Here is a 17,344-nt window from a genome sequence, read left to right as displayed (position 1 = left end):
CTCTGAATGTCGGTACTCATCGCAGTTTGTGGGCCACATCTAAAAAGTACAATGCATGCCTCAAGCTGAGGCCCAAAGAGGTATTGAGGTAAGCTCTGGCTTATAACCCCCCCTCCCCCGCAGGATTCTCGCTGTTGCTGTTGTTGGTGTTTTTCCCTTTCCTTGCAACAGCAAACCCTCATGCTACCTCAAAAACTGTTTATGAAACTCTTCTCTGCTTCAGAAACAGCATCCCATGCGGCAGGCCCAACAAAAATTCCTCAAGTAAAATAATAGGGAAATAATGTGGTGCATTTTGAATCAAATAATACCTCAAAGCCACTGGGCTTCAGTTCTTCACAGAGTTGTGTGAAATCAGATTGCTGTCTGATTGGTGTTGATGGTGTTTTAGATGTTGTGTTTCATGATATTTGGGGTTAGAATATAGCCTTTGTCCCATTTAAAGGACCTGGTCACTCATCTCCTCTGGGAATAAAGAGGTGTCTGTTCCACTTGGCTCTCCATTTTTCTAGGGGTCCTTTGTTTTTCCTCCCCTTAGAAACAAGGGGATGTTACACTACAATCTGTGTTTTGGGAGCACCTGAAACTGTAGCATTGTTGATGCTAGTTGGGCTCAGTGCCTGGGTGGTAAATATAAAGAGCTCCATGCAGTTGTGACTGGTGGTCAGACTGCAGAAGGCAGGGAGATCCAACAGTAGGCAAAGTCACAGCCCCACTCCCTGGACTTACAGGCTGAGGCTAGTTGAGGCAGTGTGCCATTTGCCCTAATAGACCAACCTCCACTGGTTCCATGTAAACTCCTGTACCATGTATAAGACTGCACTGCAAACTGTCCAAATGTTGATTCAGGTAGAGGTACAATAAAGAAACCAGAAGTTAAGCTCGGAATACCTTCTCAAGTAGCATCCTGGTCCTTTTATAAAGCCAATACTGCTTACTACAGTTTCAGATGAACCCATGTAGCAATCAGGGGTACTATTAAGTTGGTTTAACACTTATGCTCCGTTTGGTTCCAGGTATTCGCCCGCAAATAATGAATGGTCCTATGCATCCTCGTCCATTGGTGGCTTTACTAGATGGAAGGGATTGTACAGTGGAGATGCCAATTTTGAAGGACTTGGCTACTGTTGCATTCTGTGATGCGCAATCAACTCAGGAAATCCACGAAAAGGTAAAGAAAATGTTTTTGTAGACTGACCTAATGAGGGAGAGTATGGCTGTCTAGTTTTGAATCCATTTCAGGTTCAGTTCCCCTTACCTGTACACTGCTTTATAGAGTAAAAATGACTAAATTTTGTAATAAAGCAGTTTTGGATTACAAGAGTGTCTTGGAGACAGAATTTGTAATTGTGTGTGTTTGTTGGTTTACACTGTCTTTTCCTCTTTGTATTGCTGTTGCTCTTTTGATTAACAGAGCTAACAGTGGATACACCTGAAATGCGAATTCCTGAGCTAAAGTTTCTTTGATGGCACCTGTCTTGGATTTTATGACCATGTTGGTTACTTAGGCAAAATCAATCTCTTGGATTCAAAAATTGACTGATCTTGTTAGATAGGCTTTAAAATAGGTGGGTAAGAAGGGAAAAGGTTAATGTAAACAATCTGCCTGGTCCAGGTGCTGTGTTCCTTGTGTTCAGTGTACTTGCAAACAGTGTGTGTTCATGAAGAACAGATTTAGCTATTCTGCCCCGATTGATTTTCTTAAATGATACAAAATCAATAGGCGAAAGCAAAGGAATTAATGTATAAAAGATCAAACATACTTGGATTTCATGTAAACATTAGATAACTGTCTTACAGTAACCTTTTGAACCTGGATTGGCTAGGGACCCCATGAGGTAGAGAGGGTAAATGACTGAAGTAATAGAAATGAAGGCTTGTCAAAAGTGTCAAAATATGCAGCTTGAAACGGCAAGCTAAGGTCCAAACTAGATACTATATGTACACACATGGATCCTTCTTCAAACAGCCCCTTTTAAACTAGCTTTGGGAGAGGGAGATTAGGAACAGAAAAGCAACGCACTAGGGTTGTCGTCCCCCCCCCCAAAAAAAAACTGGTCCCCTGCCAGTCCTCTCCTCCCCACAGATTTCCACGTGTGTGTGTGTGTGTGCGCGCGCGCGCCTTTGGTTTTAAAAGGGGGGAGTATCAGCAGAACATTTTGAATTTTTGTGTGTGAAACATCTTGTTTGGCCTTAAGGTAGCTACAAAGTCATCCTGAATATATTTGGGAACAGCGCTTCCTTTAGGTTTTTAATTCAAGGACATTCACAGCTTCTATTTCGGTTATTCTGCTTCATTGCTAATTGTACTCTATATGTAAAGTTTCTATTAAATATTTGTATTATATTTTTATTTGCAGTGTTTTTGTTTTATCTTTTCAGGGAATATTTTGTTTTCCTTTTTTGTATTTTTGTTTCTAGCCTTCATCTGTAATGTTTTATTTTGAGATTTTGTGTGGAGTGTATGAGGTGCTATGGGTGAGGCAGTATCTCTGCTGGGAGACACGTCATGCTCCTTGTCCGCCAGAAGTCTTCCCCCTGCACTGAGCTCTTGTCTGTGGCTCCTTGAAGCTGTTGGCTTGCGACAGTGGCCACACCCCAGAAATGGCTTTGACTGGCCAGCTAAACCAGGTGAAGGTAGCCAATGGATCTCAAAACCCCTGCATGCAAGGCGGATTGAGCAGACGTGGGTCCAACTGTCAAGAAGACAGTTTCTGCACATGCTGTAGAGGGAAATGAGGGGCAGATGGGAAAGCAGATATACTCATTTGTGAGAAAGGCTTTGGAAGTAAACCCTGAGGAGCAATCCGTACCCACTGCCTTACAGGACATCTTCAGGGAGAAAAAGTTAAGGATTATACCCTACACAAATTTCTAGTGCTGTCCCTAAGGTGATTGGATGGTGTCTTGAATAACTCCTTCCGGCAACTTCTGCAGCCAAGCTAGTGCGAAATGTGTTGCTTTCCTTTCCTTCGGACCACATCAGTGAGGCCCAAAGGGGAGTCTTGTTGTCCGGGCAGCCCAAGACCTCCATTCACACTGACAGGCTTGTGCCTTGTGAGAGGTCACTTTGGTGTTTCAGATGCAGCAGAATCCATTTGACGTTTTAAGATAGGTTGCAAAGTGCTTAGAATTTTTAAAATCTTTTTCGGAACTGCAAACTGGCATAAAAATCATTTCAATAAATAAATAGACTAACAAAACAAAAAAAAGGTTGGGGAATGCCACTTAGAGCCTGTTTAGATCATCACGATGTGGTGGATCCTTACCTCGACTTGTAAAAGCTGTTTCTATTTCCTGTATTAGTAGTTTTACTAAGCACATAATATAAAATCTGTAGAATTTTGCATTCACTTCTCAAAAGATAATATCTGATTGTGTCCATCCATGAATGGATGACTTCTGCTCATGCAATGGTACTTCCCTTCCTCTCACCCCCCTCAACCCTCTTGAGCAGTTTTGGAACATGTGTGGGATGCTATAAGAGAGAAAAGAGGCAGGGAGTTCCTGCTGCAGGAACCAAAATCTGTTCACGTGATGTTGGATATCACCCCTTATCTAATTCTCATTTTATTGAGACAGGAATACATATGTCTGATTCATAGAATTGTAGAGTTGGAAGAGATTCCAAGAGTCATCTAGCCCAACCCCCCACAGTGCAGGAATCTCCTGCACACAGTCCCCCATCCAGTTTGAAACCACACTGGACCCTGCTTAGCTTTGCAAATGTGCTCCAAGACTCCTGTTCCTCCCTCTTCTCCATCTTCCTCTCTCCACTGGCCAAGATTATTGGCTTTGGGAATCCCAAGTCATCCTAGTCTTTCTTTCTTGTACTACTCTTTTCCTTCCCACAAGTGCATACATAATTTTATTTTTATACCCCCTTTCCATAGTTCAGACATGCTCAAGGCAGCTTGCAACATGAAGGACATTACATAATTACAAGCATAACTAAATTAGTCATAAACAATAAATAAAACATCAAAAGTAAAGGTACCCCTGCCCGTACGGGCCAGTCATGTCCGACTCTAGGGTTGTGCGCCCATCTCACTTAAGAGGCCGGGGGCCAGCGCTGTCCAGAGACACTTCCGGGTCACGTAGCCAGCGTGACGAAGCTGCTCTGGCGAGACAGCACCAGCGCAGCACACAGAAACGCCGTTTACATTCCCGCTATAAAGCGGTACCTATTTATCTACTTGCACTTAGGGGTTCTTTCGAACTGCTAGGTGGGCAGGAGCTGGGACCGAAAGACGGGAGCTCACCCCGCCGTGCGGATTTGAACCGCCGACCATACAATCGGCAAGCCCTAGGCACTGTGGTTTTACCCACAGCGCCACCCACGTCCCTCTCAAAAGTAAAAAACCAAATTAAACAATTTCCACATAAACCGTAATATCTCAAATAAAGATACAAAAATTAATATCAATAGCAGTAACAACCCAACCCCCTAAACGATACCCCAGCCTGATCATTCTCAGCTTTTGTAGCTACAGGGCCCCACCCTTCCACGTCAGGTGGAAAAGGCCTGAAAGGCAGGGAGCAGGTCTTCCAGGATTCCAAATTCTCTGAAAAAAATGGATCTTAGGAGTGTAATAAACAATTCTGTATGATATATTTGTCCCAGAACACTATGTATGTTTGTTTTGGATTATTTATAAACCTCTAAACACTACAAAATGCCGCAGTGGTGCACAATAAAAAATACAACATATCAATGGATATCTTTGCACAAAGAAGGGTTGACCTGAAAAGTTGTTCACCCTGAATGCCATGTAGAAAGAGATACTTCTGGGTGAGCAGAAGGCTTGAAACCTAAGTCTCCTAGAAATGAAGATAAAGGGGAGGAGGAGAGGGGAGAATGACAAGATCAGAAATGACGGGGTGGAGGTGGCAGGCAAATCCTTAGAAGGCTTACTGTCGTTCATCGCTCAGCCTGTCCTTATAATGCTCCTGACCTAAGGAATTATCTCGGTAGGGCAGCCTTCAGCGCTAGTTTAAATAATCAGCAGTAAATAGCCTGGTCAATACAAATGTAGAGCTGTATCCAAGGTATCTTAAGCATGTTGCCTGTTCAAAGCTTTTTCTGTTTTCTGTTTTCATGCTGTGTTTACACTGAGTATGGAATAATGAGGGTGAATATAACTTTACTCTTAGTGACTCTCTGGCAGACAGTATAAATCTGTGCATTAGAGTGTAAATCCCGTTGGGGCATGTAGGGCCTTCTGATCTGTAGTATCCAGTCACATGAGGCCAATTGGATGTCAGAGGTTGTTGTTTTATCTCTTTCTCCTCCCCCTCTTAACCACTGTCTGGAAACTTCATATTTCCTTTATCATAGTCCCTTTAAAATTAGATTATAACCATCTCCCAAATACAAATCCTGCCTTCTCTTTTCTCAGTTTTCATCAGCTCGTGTTAGTGTCATAGTAACTCGTCTGCTAGGCACTGAGAGAGCACATTTGTGGGGCTTGGTGATGGCTTTTGCTCAGCTTATGGAAGAGCCCAACTCAGCATTCAGTATACTAGCAACCAGCTGGGAATGAAATGCTCTGGATTTTGGTTGAATACAATACCATTCAGGAGGACAGTTCATGGCATCTGGTTTATAATAAAACACTGGAATATATAAAACTGCAGCTAATATAAAGTGACACATATTACCTCAATATTCAGGAGTGCTCAGTAACAAATGTCTAGCTAACATAGGCTAGAAACAGATGACCAGCTATCAAGTGGATTTTTCAATTTTCTCTGTTTTTAAAAAGTGTAGGGGTATTTCACCACCCCTTGCACCAGTGAAGATTGGTAGTGTATGATAAAAATTACCTCTATCAAGTGCCTTTCTTTCATTAACTACATTGTATGATGGTCATGTGTATTAATCCAGAGGTTCTGCTGTATTTGAGTTGTATCCAACTAAGTCATACACAGATTGGACCCACTGAAATTAATTGAGCTAAGTTGGTCATGTGTATTATTTTAATTTGGTCTACTTTGATTAAGACCAGCATTGGATGCAACTCTCTGTCAGTAAGTACCATAGAAAAGCAGGGCAGCCTCATGGGCTGCAGAATTCTAGTCAACTAGTGAGCAAGTATCCAAAGTGAGAAGTATTTTTTGATCCAGCTTTTGTCCAGAACAGTTTCATCTTTGTCTCCTGCATGTTTAATTCAGAACCCATATATGTAGGGTGCAGTCTGGGGGCTAGAGAAAGGGACTGCAAATGCCTCCGGGAAGTCCCATATTTACTTGATCTAGGGGGGAAATCAGTCCTTTCATCACCCAGTAATATATTTTTGTGGATTTTCTGGTATCCTAAGGGATAGTGTAGAGGCTAAAATAAACTTCCAGCTGAGAAAGAGAACAGGAGGTAGTTAGTGATGGACTGAGCTGGGAGCCAGTTGCACTGACCATTTAGAGAAGTCACACTTCCTTTTCTACCATTTAAATTACTGTTGTTGAAAGAGAAGTAGCCTACATCACCAGGGATTTGAGAGTGTTTAGATATGCAAAGATCTAGATATTGTTGAGTATTATTTTGATTGAGGTATTATCATGGGACTACATGGGAGCATATAGTACACTCGATACAATCCAGGATCTAATGCAAAATATTTCTAGAACTGAAAGATTATGGGCAGATGCATTCAGATGGAAGCCGTGATGTATTTCTATTTTTGACGCCAGACAAAAGAGCACAAAGCACACACAGATTCTCACTGCTTATGATTCTAGTTTGGGCAGTGGCCCTATTCCACCTAAGTTCTTCCAGAGTTTAAGCCTCTTGACCTCAAATGAAGACTGATCCTTCAGGGCAAAATTTCATACATACATACTTGCACACACATACACACACATAGTGAGAGCTACACACATTTATTCTGGAGTTCTTTAGGGTTTTCATTATTACTTGGGAGTCTTTAACCACTTAATCAGATTGAACCAAGTGCCTTGCTAGATATTTGTGCATGACTCATCACCGGACTTCAACAGCTGTTACCGGAACATGTCCATCTGCTTCACTAATGTCTATTATTTCCTTCTTTTTTGTGTGTGTCTGTTAGGTTTTAAATGAAGCCATTGGAGCAATGATGTACCACACTATCACTCTCACCCGGGAAGACCTAGAGAAGTTCAAGGCCTTACGAGTCATTGTTCGAATAGGCAGCGGTTATGACAACATAGACATCAAAGCTGCAGGGGAACTTGGTATGTTTTAGACGTAACTTCAGTGCCTCCTCCTTAACTAAGTTCTTGGTTTTCGTTCTAAGGAGAACAAATTATTTGATTGTCTCAGAATCATGTTTACAGCAGGTTTCTGGTTGGAGTGACTTTGATTCCATCCCTGCATACGACAAAGCAGCTCTGTTTTGCTTGCTGTGATGCAGCTGCTTCAAAGACCATATGGGAACTCCAGTGCAGATAGCACAGTTTTATTGCAGCTAAGGGCTTCCACATTCTCAACTGTAAACTGAATAAAACATTGTGTAATGTTCTGATGGGACATGAAGCTCCACTGGCAGAGAGATGGTCCATAGATTACTATGGTGTTGGTTACTTTGCCTCCTCCTTTCTGGTGGCTGCTGCCTGTTGCATACATGGATAGCCTGCCAGCACAGATACAATACCATAGAGCAACATCCATGTCCATGCAAGCATTTGATTAGACTCTAATGCTCCAGATCAACAGTTGGCAAGTTTCTTCAAAAAAAACATTGTTTAACGGAATGGCCTGGCATGTAGACAATAGTCCCCTTGGTTTTAAATCTCTTAGCAATGAAGTCTCTTTTTGCCTGACAACAAACATAGGCAACTAATTATGTTATCCTTAACTAGATTTAAGAATTATAACATATTGGCCATTTCTGTGTGCTACTAAAATGCTAGTGAGCTGTTTGCAAGCAGCACCGTTAATTGTTTTATCACTAATGAGTGCCACTGCATTAGCATATAAAATAAAATTGATCTTTATAGGGTGCCAGCTGTATATGTTTGTCGATAGGGTGTCATTAAAGTGATTAATTGCTACGGAGTACTCCATTGTAAATCTTAATAAAACTAAAGAAACACACATTCTCTGCAGCAGGCATTCTAAACAAGACATTTTGCTGGATCATCTACAGGTTTTTTTTTCTTATTTAAAAAAAATCCCTAACTTGCCTGAGAGCTCTTTGCTGTTTTACTTACAGCATGACTTTGCTGTCAGAGATTTGTAGACTGAGAAGCTTCTCATGGATTTTTTTGTTTTTTTTAAGTAATCAAGGGCTGCCATGTACATTTTGAAATTTTCCTTCTGATGGCTCTTTCCCTGTCTCCAGTCCACTGCTTTTCTATACATATAGTGAATGAATGAAATAATGAAAAAAAGAAAGAGAATATAATCAGATGTAATTCTAACTGCTTTAATTGTGTGTGGGTGTGGGTGTGAACATTTACTATATCCATTGGGAAGATTTTTAGTCCAGTGAAGAGCCACCACTGGCATTCTTGCTTAAAAGACCTCAGTTGGCTTGTAAAGACTGTCGGAATTGGCACAAGTGATCTAGGTGGAATATTGGTCTAGCTCGTTATTAGATAGCTCTTTATCCTTGTCCTATAGCAGTGTAACATTTAAAATAAGAAAACCACTGATAGCAGAGAGAAAAATGCCTACTGGCACCTGAGGCTTTGGGGCCTTGTTGACATTTAGGTCTTAATGTATGCATTGCAATTCCATCTTGTTTTTTCTCCTTATTTTGGTACATTGCCCATGGCAAACTTTTGGTGGCTATTAAAAGTTATACATTTACTTGAGTGCTTTGCATCTTTTTCCATACCACCTCCAGCTGCCCTCATCTGTAGCATGAAGTGAGCTACTTCTGCCACTTTTCCTGTGAATATTTGCCCAGGCTGATTTAAGGGGGAAATACTGTTATAGGGAAGCACTAAACTACAGTGGGAAGTACAACTGTGCACTGTAGTCAAGTGTAGACATTAGAGCAGGCATAGGCAAACCCGGCCCTCCAAATGTTTTGGGACTACAACTCCCATCATCCCTAGCTAACAAGACCAGTGGTCAGGGTTGATGGGAGTTGTAGTCCCAAAACATCTGGGGGGGCCGAGTTTGCCTATGGCTGCATTAGTGTCAAGACACTCCAGAGCCATGAAGCTCACCATCTGACCTCCCCCAGCAAGCAATATGTACATATTATTCAGTGTTTCATACACAGCATGTTTGGCGATCGCTTTCAGGCCCCTGAATAACTCTTTAATGCTATTTTTAAAATTGTATATCGATAAAAGGACTAAGTCTGAGAAACGGGATCAAGTTGAGTTTTGTTTTTAAAGTACTTTGGACAGATGGAGGAAAGTATGCTAATGCCATAATTCCTGGTGCGATGGGGACGTAATTCTGCAGGCCTGGAAAAGGAGCAAATTGTGCTGAACTTTTCATTCTCTGGAATCCTGGCAGGAGTCAGTCCTGTGCTGAGTGAACATGGTTAATGCTTTGCCAAAGCTGCTTACACTACTTAACCCTAGTATCTCACCTTGCATGTCTAGGCATTACCTTGGGTAGCAGCTCCATCCCATGAAGGTGAATAATCTTCCTGCATGTAGAAGGGGCAGGAAAAGCCATATTACTTAGCAGCCTCATTTGAAATCTTAAGGAAAGGATAACTTAAAAGGAGTAAGGAGTGTTAGGACTGAGACAGGGATGGGGAACTTGTGGCCCTCCAAATGACCACAGTTCCCATTTCCCCTGACCATTGGTCAAGATGGGTTGGACTGGTGGGAGTTGGACTCCCACCAGCATCTGAGAGTCACTGGTCTAAGAGCTTCCACAAAACAGCATTTAATTTTAAACCCTAGCTGGTTTAAGATCAGCCCCATATGGTGATATTGTGTGGAATCAACTCAGTTTTGATTTATTGCTTATAACCACCAGTTGTCACATTCTGAAGTAGAATAGATGGTCAGCATATAACAAACAAGATGCTTTCTCCTGTGTGCCTTCTAGAGCAGATGTTCTCAAACTATAATCCACAAACACTAGTGGTCTGTGAGTTCCATTCCAGACATCCACAGGAAGGTTGGAAATAGTTGACAATATCTGAATTTGGCCCTGAATTTTTCATAAATTCGTTCTTTGTCAAAGTAGCCTTTTTGGGGGGGTAAAATGAAACAATTTTAAAAGGGCCTGTCCTTAGCCATGGTTTTCATACTGTGGTGCTGGTGCAGACTACTAAAATTTTCATACAACATTTCCCCTTTCCTTTGAGTTTTATTCATGAGTTAGATGCACCATAACTTAGATGCACTGTACAAAGGTCGTAAGGGCCATCAGCTTCAAAGCTGGTACAAATGGCCTGAACAGGCACATGGTAACAGATTCTCAGGACTCTAAGAATGCCGCTGGAAGGGTTGTTCGCTTTAGGCTGTAGCTCAATGGCAGGGCATGTGTTCTGCATACAGAAGGCCCCAGGTTCAATTCCTGGTGTCTTCAGTTGAAAGGATCAGGGAGCAAGTGAGAAAAAACACCCTTCTTTTCCAAAGAGCTGCTGCCAGTTGGAGTCAACAGCATGGGGCTAGGGGAACCTGGTATAAGACAACTTCCTATGTTCCTTGGCCTGGTTCCAAGCAGAAGGAGGCTGGCTTAGAACCTGCTGTGTCTTTCTATGCTCAGGGACTTCAGCACCACCACATAAGAAGAGCCTTCTGGATCAGGCCAAGGGACCATCTAGTCCTGCATCCTGTTTTCACAGTGGCCACCCAAATGCCTGTGGGAAACACTTGAGCAGGACCTGAGCACAAGAGCACTCCCTCTCTCCTGTGGTTTCCAGCAGCTGCTCTTCAGAAGCATTGCTGCCTCCAACCGTGAAGGTCGGGGATAGCTCTCGTGGCTAGTAGCCATTAGTAGCTCTCTGTTCTCATGTTAAAGCTGCAGCATGCATTACACATTATGAATTGTTCCAAGAGACCATAGAGAACATAGTTAACTTGGAACACCATGCTAGTGGCCTTCAAAGTATTTTTTAAGTTTGCACTAGTGTGAAACCTTGAGATTTCCTGGCCACAGTCTTGATCACTAAAACGTAGGTTTCTGCCCCATTCACCAGGAATTGCTGTTTGCAACATCCCCTCGGCTGCAGTAGAAGAGACGGCAGACTCCACGATGTGCCATGTCCTGAATCTCTACAGACGGAACACTTGGCTCTACCAGGCACTGAGGGAAGGAACCAGAGTGCAGAGCGTGGAGCAGATTCGGGAGGTGGCTTCTGGAGCAGCTCGTATTAGAGGCGAAACCCTCGGCCTAATTGGATTTGGTATGTTTATTCAAAATGGGTCACATTTCTTTCACTAAAACAACAGGGGGTTGGGCTTTACAAGGAGATCTGCATGGATTCTGACATCATGCTTTGCAACTGCAACATTTGCTTGAGGAAGCTGCAGCCTTGCACAGTGTGTGTTGAAGGAGGAGGTGGGTATTTAAAATCCCCGGCTGTTTTTCTCTCACCAGAGAAAAATATCATTTATGCAGTTTGCAGAATTCAGCTCAAACATCTGCTTGCTTTTAGCTCACATTCCACAGAAGCCCTGCTTGTGAGGGGCTCAGAGCTCCTGAGTTCAACTGTTCCAGTACAATGCAAAACAAGGAGCACAGCCTCATCAGCCAATGAGACTAGAGATGCTCAATTGCAAACTAGCTTATGCTCTGTGAGCTATGGTCACTCTCCAGTAGTTGCTGTTGGGAGCCTCAGTACTCTTTCGGTTCACCCCACCTCCATGAACACTTAGTATAAATTTGGCAAATTAATAGGCATTTGCGCATATTTTTCTCCAACTTCTTCTACACCAGGCCCCGAGTTGTACTTTAATGAGTAATTGCAATCAAAGATAGGTGTGCTTCTTCCATTCCATCTGTTCAGAAATATGGCAGTCAAGAAAGGGAGAGAGAGAGAGAGAAAAACCATCCCAGCAGAATCCGCATTATGTTATTCCATTCACCTATTTTCCGACATGAAGGCATGATTACGTCTGGTTCTTTGGCTTTCTCTCCATTTTCTGAAAAGAAGACTCCTATCTTGATGTAGAAGTCGGTTAGTTGAGCCCAGGCGGTGACATTGAATTGGAATGACATTGTGGATAATGACCTGCTGATTGCACTGCAGCTGTCCCTCTTTATCAGAAGAGCCTTATTAAACCTTTGCTTCCAAACCATGACAGTTGTCTTAGTCATGCCCAATTAAATAGCCATTCAGCAAGAGCGCAGAAGGAAAGGGTGGGGGGAGGCTACAGCAAACAAGTTGCTCTTATAATAAATAAGGCTCAGAGGGGTTTTGTTGTTGTTGTTCTACCAAAGATGATCATAATCAGATTTCCTTAACATGACTTCCTCTTTTAGGTCAAAGGCTTAAATGTGGCTAGAACCCAGCACTTTAGTTACCACTGTGGATGCGGAAGAGCTGCACTCTAGTACTTTTGATAAGCTGTGTTACTTATTTGCAGTGGGCACTCGTTCCTTGCCCCTAGAGTTCCCTCCTTCCAGTTTGAGAATTTGGCATTACACTAGTGTTGCATTCCCTTTATGGATTCATATAGCAATGTCTGTTCATTTTAATTGCATTTGAAGTGCATTGGCAAATAGTTAATGGACTTCAAAAAAAAAAAAGGCCGTAGCTGCTTGTATTCTAAAGGCAGATTCAAATAATGCCCTTATACACGCTGCATTACATGGTTCATGTTTGACCTTCAACTAAGTTGGCAGTAAGACTCTACTCTAAGAATCCAGCTCTTGGAGATTTAAAACCTAACAGTAGGGAAGGAGAAAGACACAAATCATGATGTTCTCTGATACCCTCTTGCTCATGTAAAAACATCAGTATACCTGGATGGGTTTCTGGTATGTTGTCCCCTCTTTCCCCTGACCCAATTTTGCATTACTGTAAATGAAATTCCAGGTCAATTGACATGAGGCAGTTGTCAAGTGCTTAGGGCAAGGTGCCAGCATTTAAAAATATATAATGAGTAACAGGTAATGAATAATGGGGGCTTGCTGATAATAGCTATCATTTGTATATTCATGGTATGCATCTGTGAATTCTTCCAGTCTAAAAGAAGAGCTATTGTCCATATCGCCTTTAAAGGCAGATCAGGACAGTATTATTACTATGCCACTGGAACAGGCTTTGCACACCTTGTGACCCTATGAACTAGTAGCCCACTGGCCACTACAGAAACTTCCATTTCTGTAGTGCCAGAAAAAAGTAAGCCAGTAATACCATAAAAAGTCAAAATCGTTGAAATGACGGACAGTGCAGGTAGGCTTTCTGTTCTTAGCATTCACAAGGAGTTATTTTCTTGGGTATAGAGCATTTCAGTGCTGGTCAGGGAGGTGAATGATACCTGGGCCCCACAATTTAATTTTAAATTAGATTAAAAACGTAACACAAATATAAAGCTGCTCCAGTTTGGCCATGTTGCAAACTCGCTGCCTATTTATGAAGCCTGCTGGTATGGTAGCCCAGCATTGATTGGGCATGTGGCAGATAGTAAGATGCATGAAGCGAGTGGTAAAACTTGCAAAGTGCCTCTCCTTGGCTCTGGCCAGTGTGCTAGTATCATTTCCTCCCATTTTTCAGGTGCCGCATTTCAGCAGCACTAACACAGGGATATAACACAGGAGAGAATCAGTGCGGCATGAACACCTTTGCTGTGGTCAGAGAAAGCGTTTGGCAGCAAGTCGTGCCAATTGGTACCATTCAATGCACCCGTTCGAATTCATGCAGCGAATGCCAAGCCTATTATGACAACTCTCTGCCTTTTTCTTTTTTCTTTTGGCTTAGGTCGCACTGCGCAAGCAGTTGCAGTTCGAGCCAAGGCGTTTGGCTTCAATGTGATCTTTTATGACCCATACCTGCAGGATGGCATAGAAAGGTCCCTGGGAGTCCAGCGGGTCTACACACTCCAGGATCTGCTGTACCAGAGCGACTGTGTGTCGTTACACTGTAACCTCAATGAACATAATCACCACCTTATCAATGACTTTACAATTAAGCAGGTAATTCTGAATGGAGGAGGATCGTCTTGTTGGCTCCAACTGCGCTCTAGGAATGTGTGGCTGCTGAGGTCTGGAATTCCTGCTGGCACAGTGATAATGCCAAGCAGCTGCAAACAATAATCATATGCATTTTTACCTTTGGGATAGTTGAGAGTTATAGCTAATCTGCTCATCTGTCTTTTGCACATTATATATGTTAAGTGATGGAACTTAAGCAGGTTGGTTTAATGCTTGCCAGTAAATTACAGTTAGCAGCCTAACGTTGCAGAATGTAACACACCTACAATACTTTTCGCTTTTTTGCTCTAGTCATTTGGTCTTGTTGGCGCAAGACTTGCTTACATCAATGGCTTATTTGAAATAGTGCATTTTGAGGAACTGGGCTGGAGTCTTTCATCCAGGTTCTCCTCATCCTTGCTCTTTTGAAATAACAACATGAGACTCTTAATCTCAGGGTTGTGGGTTTGAACCCCATGTTGTGGGGAAAACTCCTGCATTGCAGGGGGTTGGGCTAGATGGCCCATGCGGTCCCTTCCGACTCTACAATTCTATGATTCTGTGTGTCATAAAATAATGCCCAGACTAGCCCAACACAAGCACAGTTTCCCAGACATGTTCAGGGCAAAGGTCACCTAGGTGACCAGAAAAGCTGTGCATTAAATTCTGCCAGAGGAAATCTCAGTCAACAATTGCTCTTTTGTTCCTAATTCAGTCATGAGTTCTAGATTCCTGCCCCACCCCCAAAAATGGCTGATTTCTCTCCCAAAGGCTGAGGAATCTGCTTCTGTCCTGCTGTTTTTATCCTATACTGTTGTGGTTCTGCAGCTATCTTTATTATCCCTATTCCATGCAAAATGAACACATGGCTAAGTAGCAAATGGACACTTAGCATAATGTTCATTGTACAGCGTTTAATAACCTAGGAAAGCACCTTGGACACAAAGTATGTTGGTGCTAAAATGTAATGCTTCCAGAGTGGTATATTCTACTATTTGGATATTTATTTACCATAGTGAAGAGTTCAGGAAATCTGTAAGAAGTGCTTTTGAGTTTGAAAGAGAGATCTCAGGTAGCATTTAAAAACCAGCAGCAGGTATGCAGTGCTCTCATTCAAAATTTACACAGCAGGCTGTTAGGCCAAAACTGATAGTGCTAGTTTCAATGGCCTCATCCCCAGTATTTTGCCTCTTGTCATACCAGGAGCTTGTCTCAAGTGCAATGGTGTGCCATTGTGCCACTGATCTCATTCAGGACATCAAAACCCAAGACAGGGCTTACACTGGTGCTGGAAAGTGGTAATATACTTTCATTCTATTAATCAATTTCCAAAGTATGTTATTGAGTCAGTTGTGTTTGCTGGAGGAGGAGGAGGCCCTTTGCTCCAGAGGAAGATGAAAATGGTTGACAAATTATTGGGCATTTTCCATGAAGTAAATTATCTCTTTCCAGCATCTGCTTGTAGCCTTGCCTGTTCCTTTGCTGCTATCAGTATTTGTGCTGACTCACTTATTCTCCAGCCTCATGCAGACCCAGAACGCATCCCACTATGACAGCATTCTTTGCTCGGATGAGAGATCCCCCCCCCCACAAAAAAGGTTCATAGAATCAGTTCAGTGGTGAAGAACCTATGCCCCTCAAGATGCAGTTGGAATCTAATTCTCATCAGTCTCGGTCAGCATAACCCATGGTCAGATGGGTGTTGCAATCCAGCAATATCTTGTGGGCTGCTGCTTCCCCTCTCTTGCAGAGGCCAGAGGATGCTACATTATGGGAGTAAGCCAGGGAAGTGGTGGCAATGCTCTGCTTATGTCCCGCTGTTGGTAATAGTAGTGCTTGAATAGTTCTTTCTTTCTCCCTGGCTCCCTTCAGATGAGGCAGGGAGCATTTTTGGTAAACACAGCCCGTGGTGGTCTGGTGGATGAAAAGGCCTTAACTCAAGCCCTGAAGGAAGGAAGGATACGAGGGGCAGCACTGGATGTGCATGAATCGGAACCATTTAGGTAAGTCGAGATCTCACTTGTAGCATTTTGCACTTCTATCCTGCGTGTTCTCGAAGGCTCAGTCTAGGCCGTTTCTATTCATGTAATAATGAACCAACAAGGTGCCTGAGGGAAGCCTGCAAGCTGGACCCAAGCACAGCGGTACTCCTATGGCTTCCAGAAAGTGGCATTCAGCAGCATACTGCCTCCCAATACCAGAGGTAGAACATAGCTGTTGTGGCTAGTTGCCACAGGTAGCTTTATCCTGGTTAAAGAGGAGAGAGCTTAACTATGATCCTGGTTTCAGGTGACATGCTAAGCTAGGGGTGAGGAAGGCTAGGTGTGGCCTTTTGGCCCTCTCTGTCATTACCAGCTTAAAATGCAGCCAGGCCATTCTTTTTCTTAATTTGGATCAAAGCTGGTTTGGGGGAAATGTGTCAAAATCAGAGTTTCATAACAGGATAGATCTGGATTGTGGCTAACGTCGTGTGTCCACTGCTTCCCAAACCAACAATGGGAGCGCATTGCATGCAGAGTAAATGGGGAGTGTGTTCATAGCCTGAATCATCGTGCAGTGCAGTGCAGATGGTCTCCCCTCAAGCTGAACTTGTTTGTGGATACCGCTGGAAGGATCCAAGAGAAGCAAGTCTTGGAATCAAGAGACATGTGGGAAGCACTTATTTTTATGAAATGGGCAGCCAGATGGCGCACAGCATGTGTAGCAAAATGTGGATGAGAGATGTTTTACCATATAAAAATCAACTTTAAAAGAAAATGAGAGAGAACGTGACTTGAGTTTGGTCAATCATCTGTCTACTTAAAGACGATATATGTACATGCCTTTGCCCTCCTCCCCACCCTCAATGCTGCCCTTCTCTCCTGCCTTTGCAACATCCAGTAATTAAAGCCAGAAGTCTCTCATTAACCATACATGGTGTTCTACTTCAGATACTACGGTTTGGAGGTTTGGAACAAGCCAGGATGTTAAACCAACTTAAAACTGATTATAAGATCCTGGCATCTCCTGAGACTGGTAGCTATTGTTTTCTGGTTTGGGCAAAATGGGATTCTATGGTTAGTAGGAGACTTATGGGTTTAATTACTGCACACTTAAAAGGGCTTGTGTGTGTAGACAAAAGGCTCAGACATACTCCAGTTATTAAGCCAAGAAAGGATTCTCAAAACGTGATCAATGTGTGTCATTCTTCTAGCCTAATTTTTCAGGTATCTAGGAACAACAGTAAACAATAGTGGAAGGGTGATTGCCTCTGTATAAAGGCAATCACTATACATATATAGGCAACCACTGTTAATTTGGGAGCATGCA

The 17,344-nt window shown here is 42.8% G+C and overlaps 1 protein-coding gene across 7 annotated transcripts in view; it reads left to right on the top strand.

Annotated features, from left to right (window-relative positions):
* CTBP2 (C-terminal binding protein 2) overlaps positions 1-17,344 on the top strand; it is a 203,301-nt gene that overhangs the window by 179,412 nt on the left and 6,545 nt on the right. For all 7 annotated transcript variants that reach the window (XM_028729989.2, XM_028729986.2, XM_077930344.1 and 4 more), the window contains 5 exons: positions 1,017-1,171; positions 7,065-7,209; positions 11,097-11,303; positions 13,824-14,038; positions 15,908-16,038. In XM_028729989.2, the coding sequence (XP_028585822.1) occupies positions 1,034-1,171; positions 7,065-7,209; positions 11,097-11,303; positions 13,824-14,038; positions 15,908-16,038 (836 nt within the window). In that variant the 5' untranslated portion in view covers positions 1,017-1,033. The remainder of the gene's footprint in view (positions 1-1,016; positions 1,172-7,064; positions 7,210-11,096; positions 11,304-13,823; positions 14,039-15,907; positions 16,039-17,344) is intronic.

This window comes from Podarcis muralis, chromosome 6 (assembly GCF_964188315.1).
Source record: "Podarcis muralis chromosome 6, rPodMur119.hap1.1, whole genome shotgun sequence".
Taxonomy (NCBI): domain Eukaryota; kingdom Metazoa; phylum Chordata; class Lepidosauria; order Squamata; family Lacertidae; genus Podarcis; species Podarcis muralis.
This window is presented reverse-complemented; position numbering and strand designations above follow the sequence as displayed.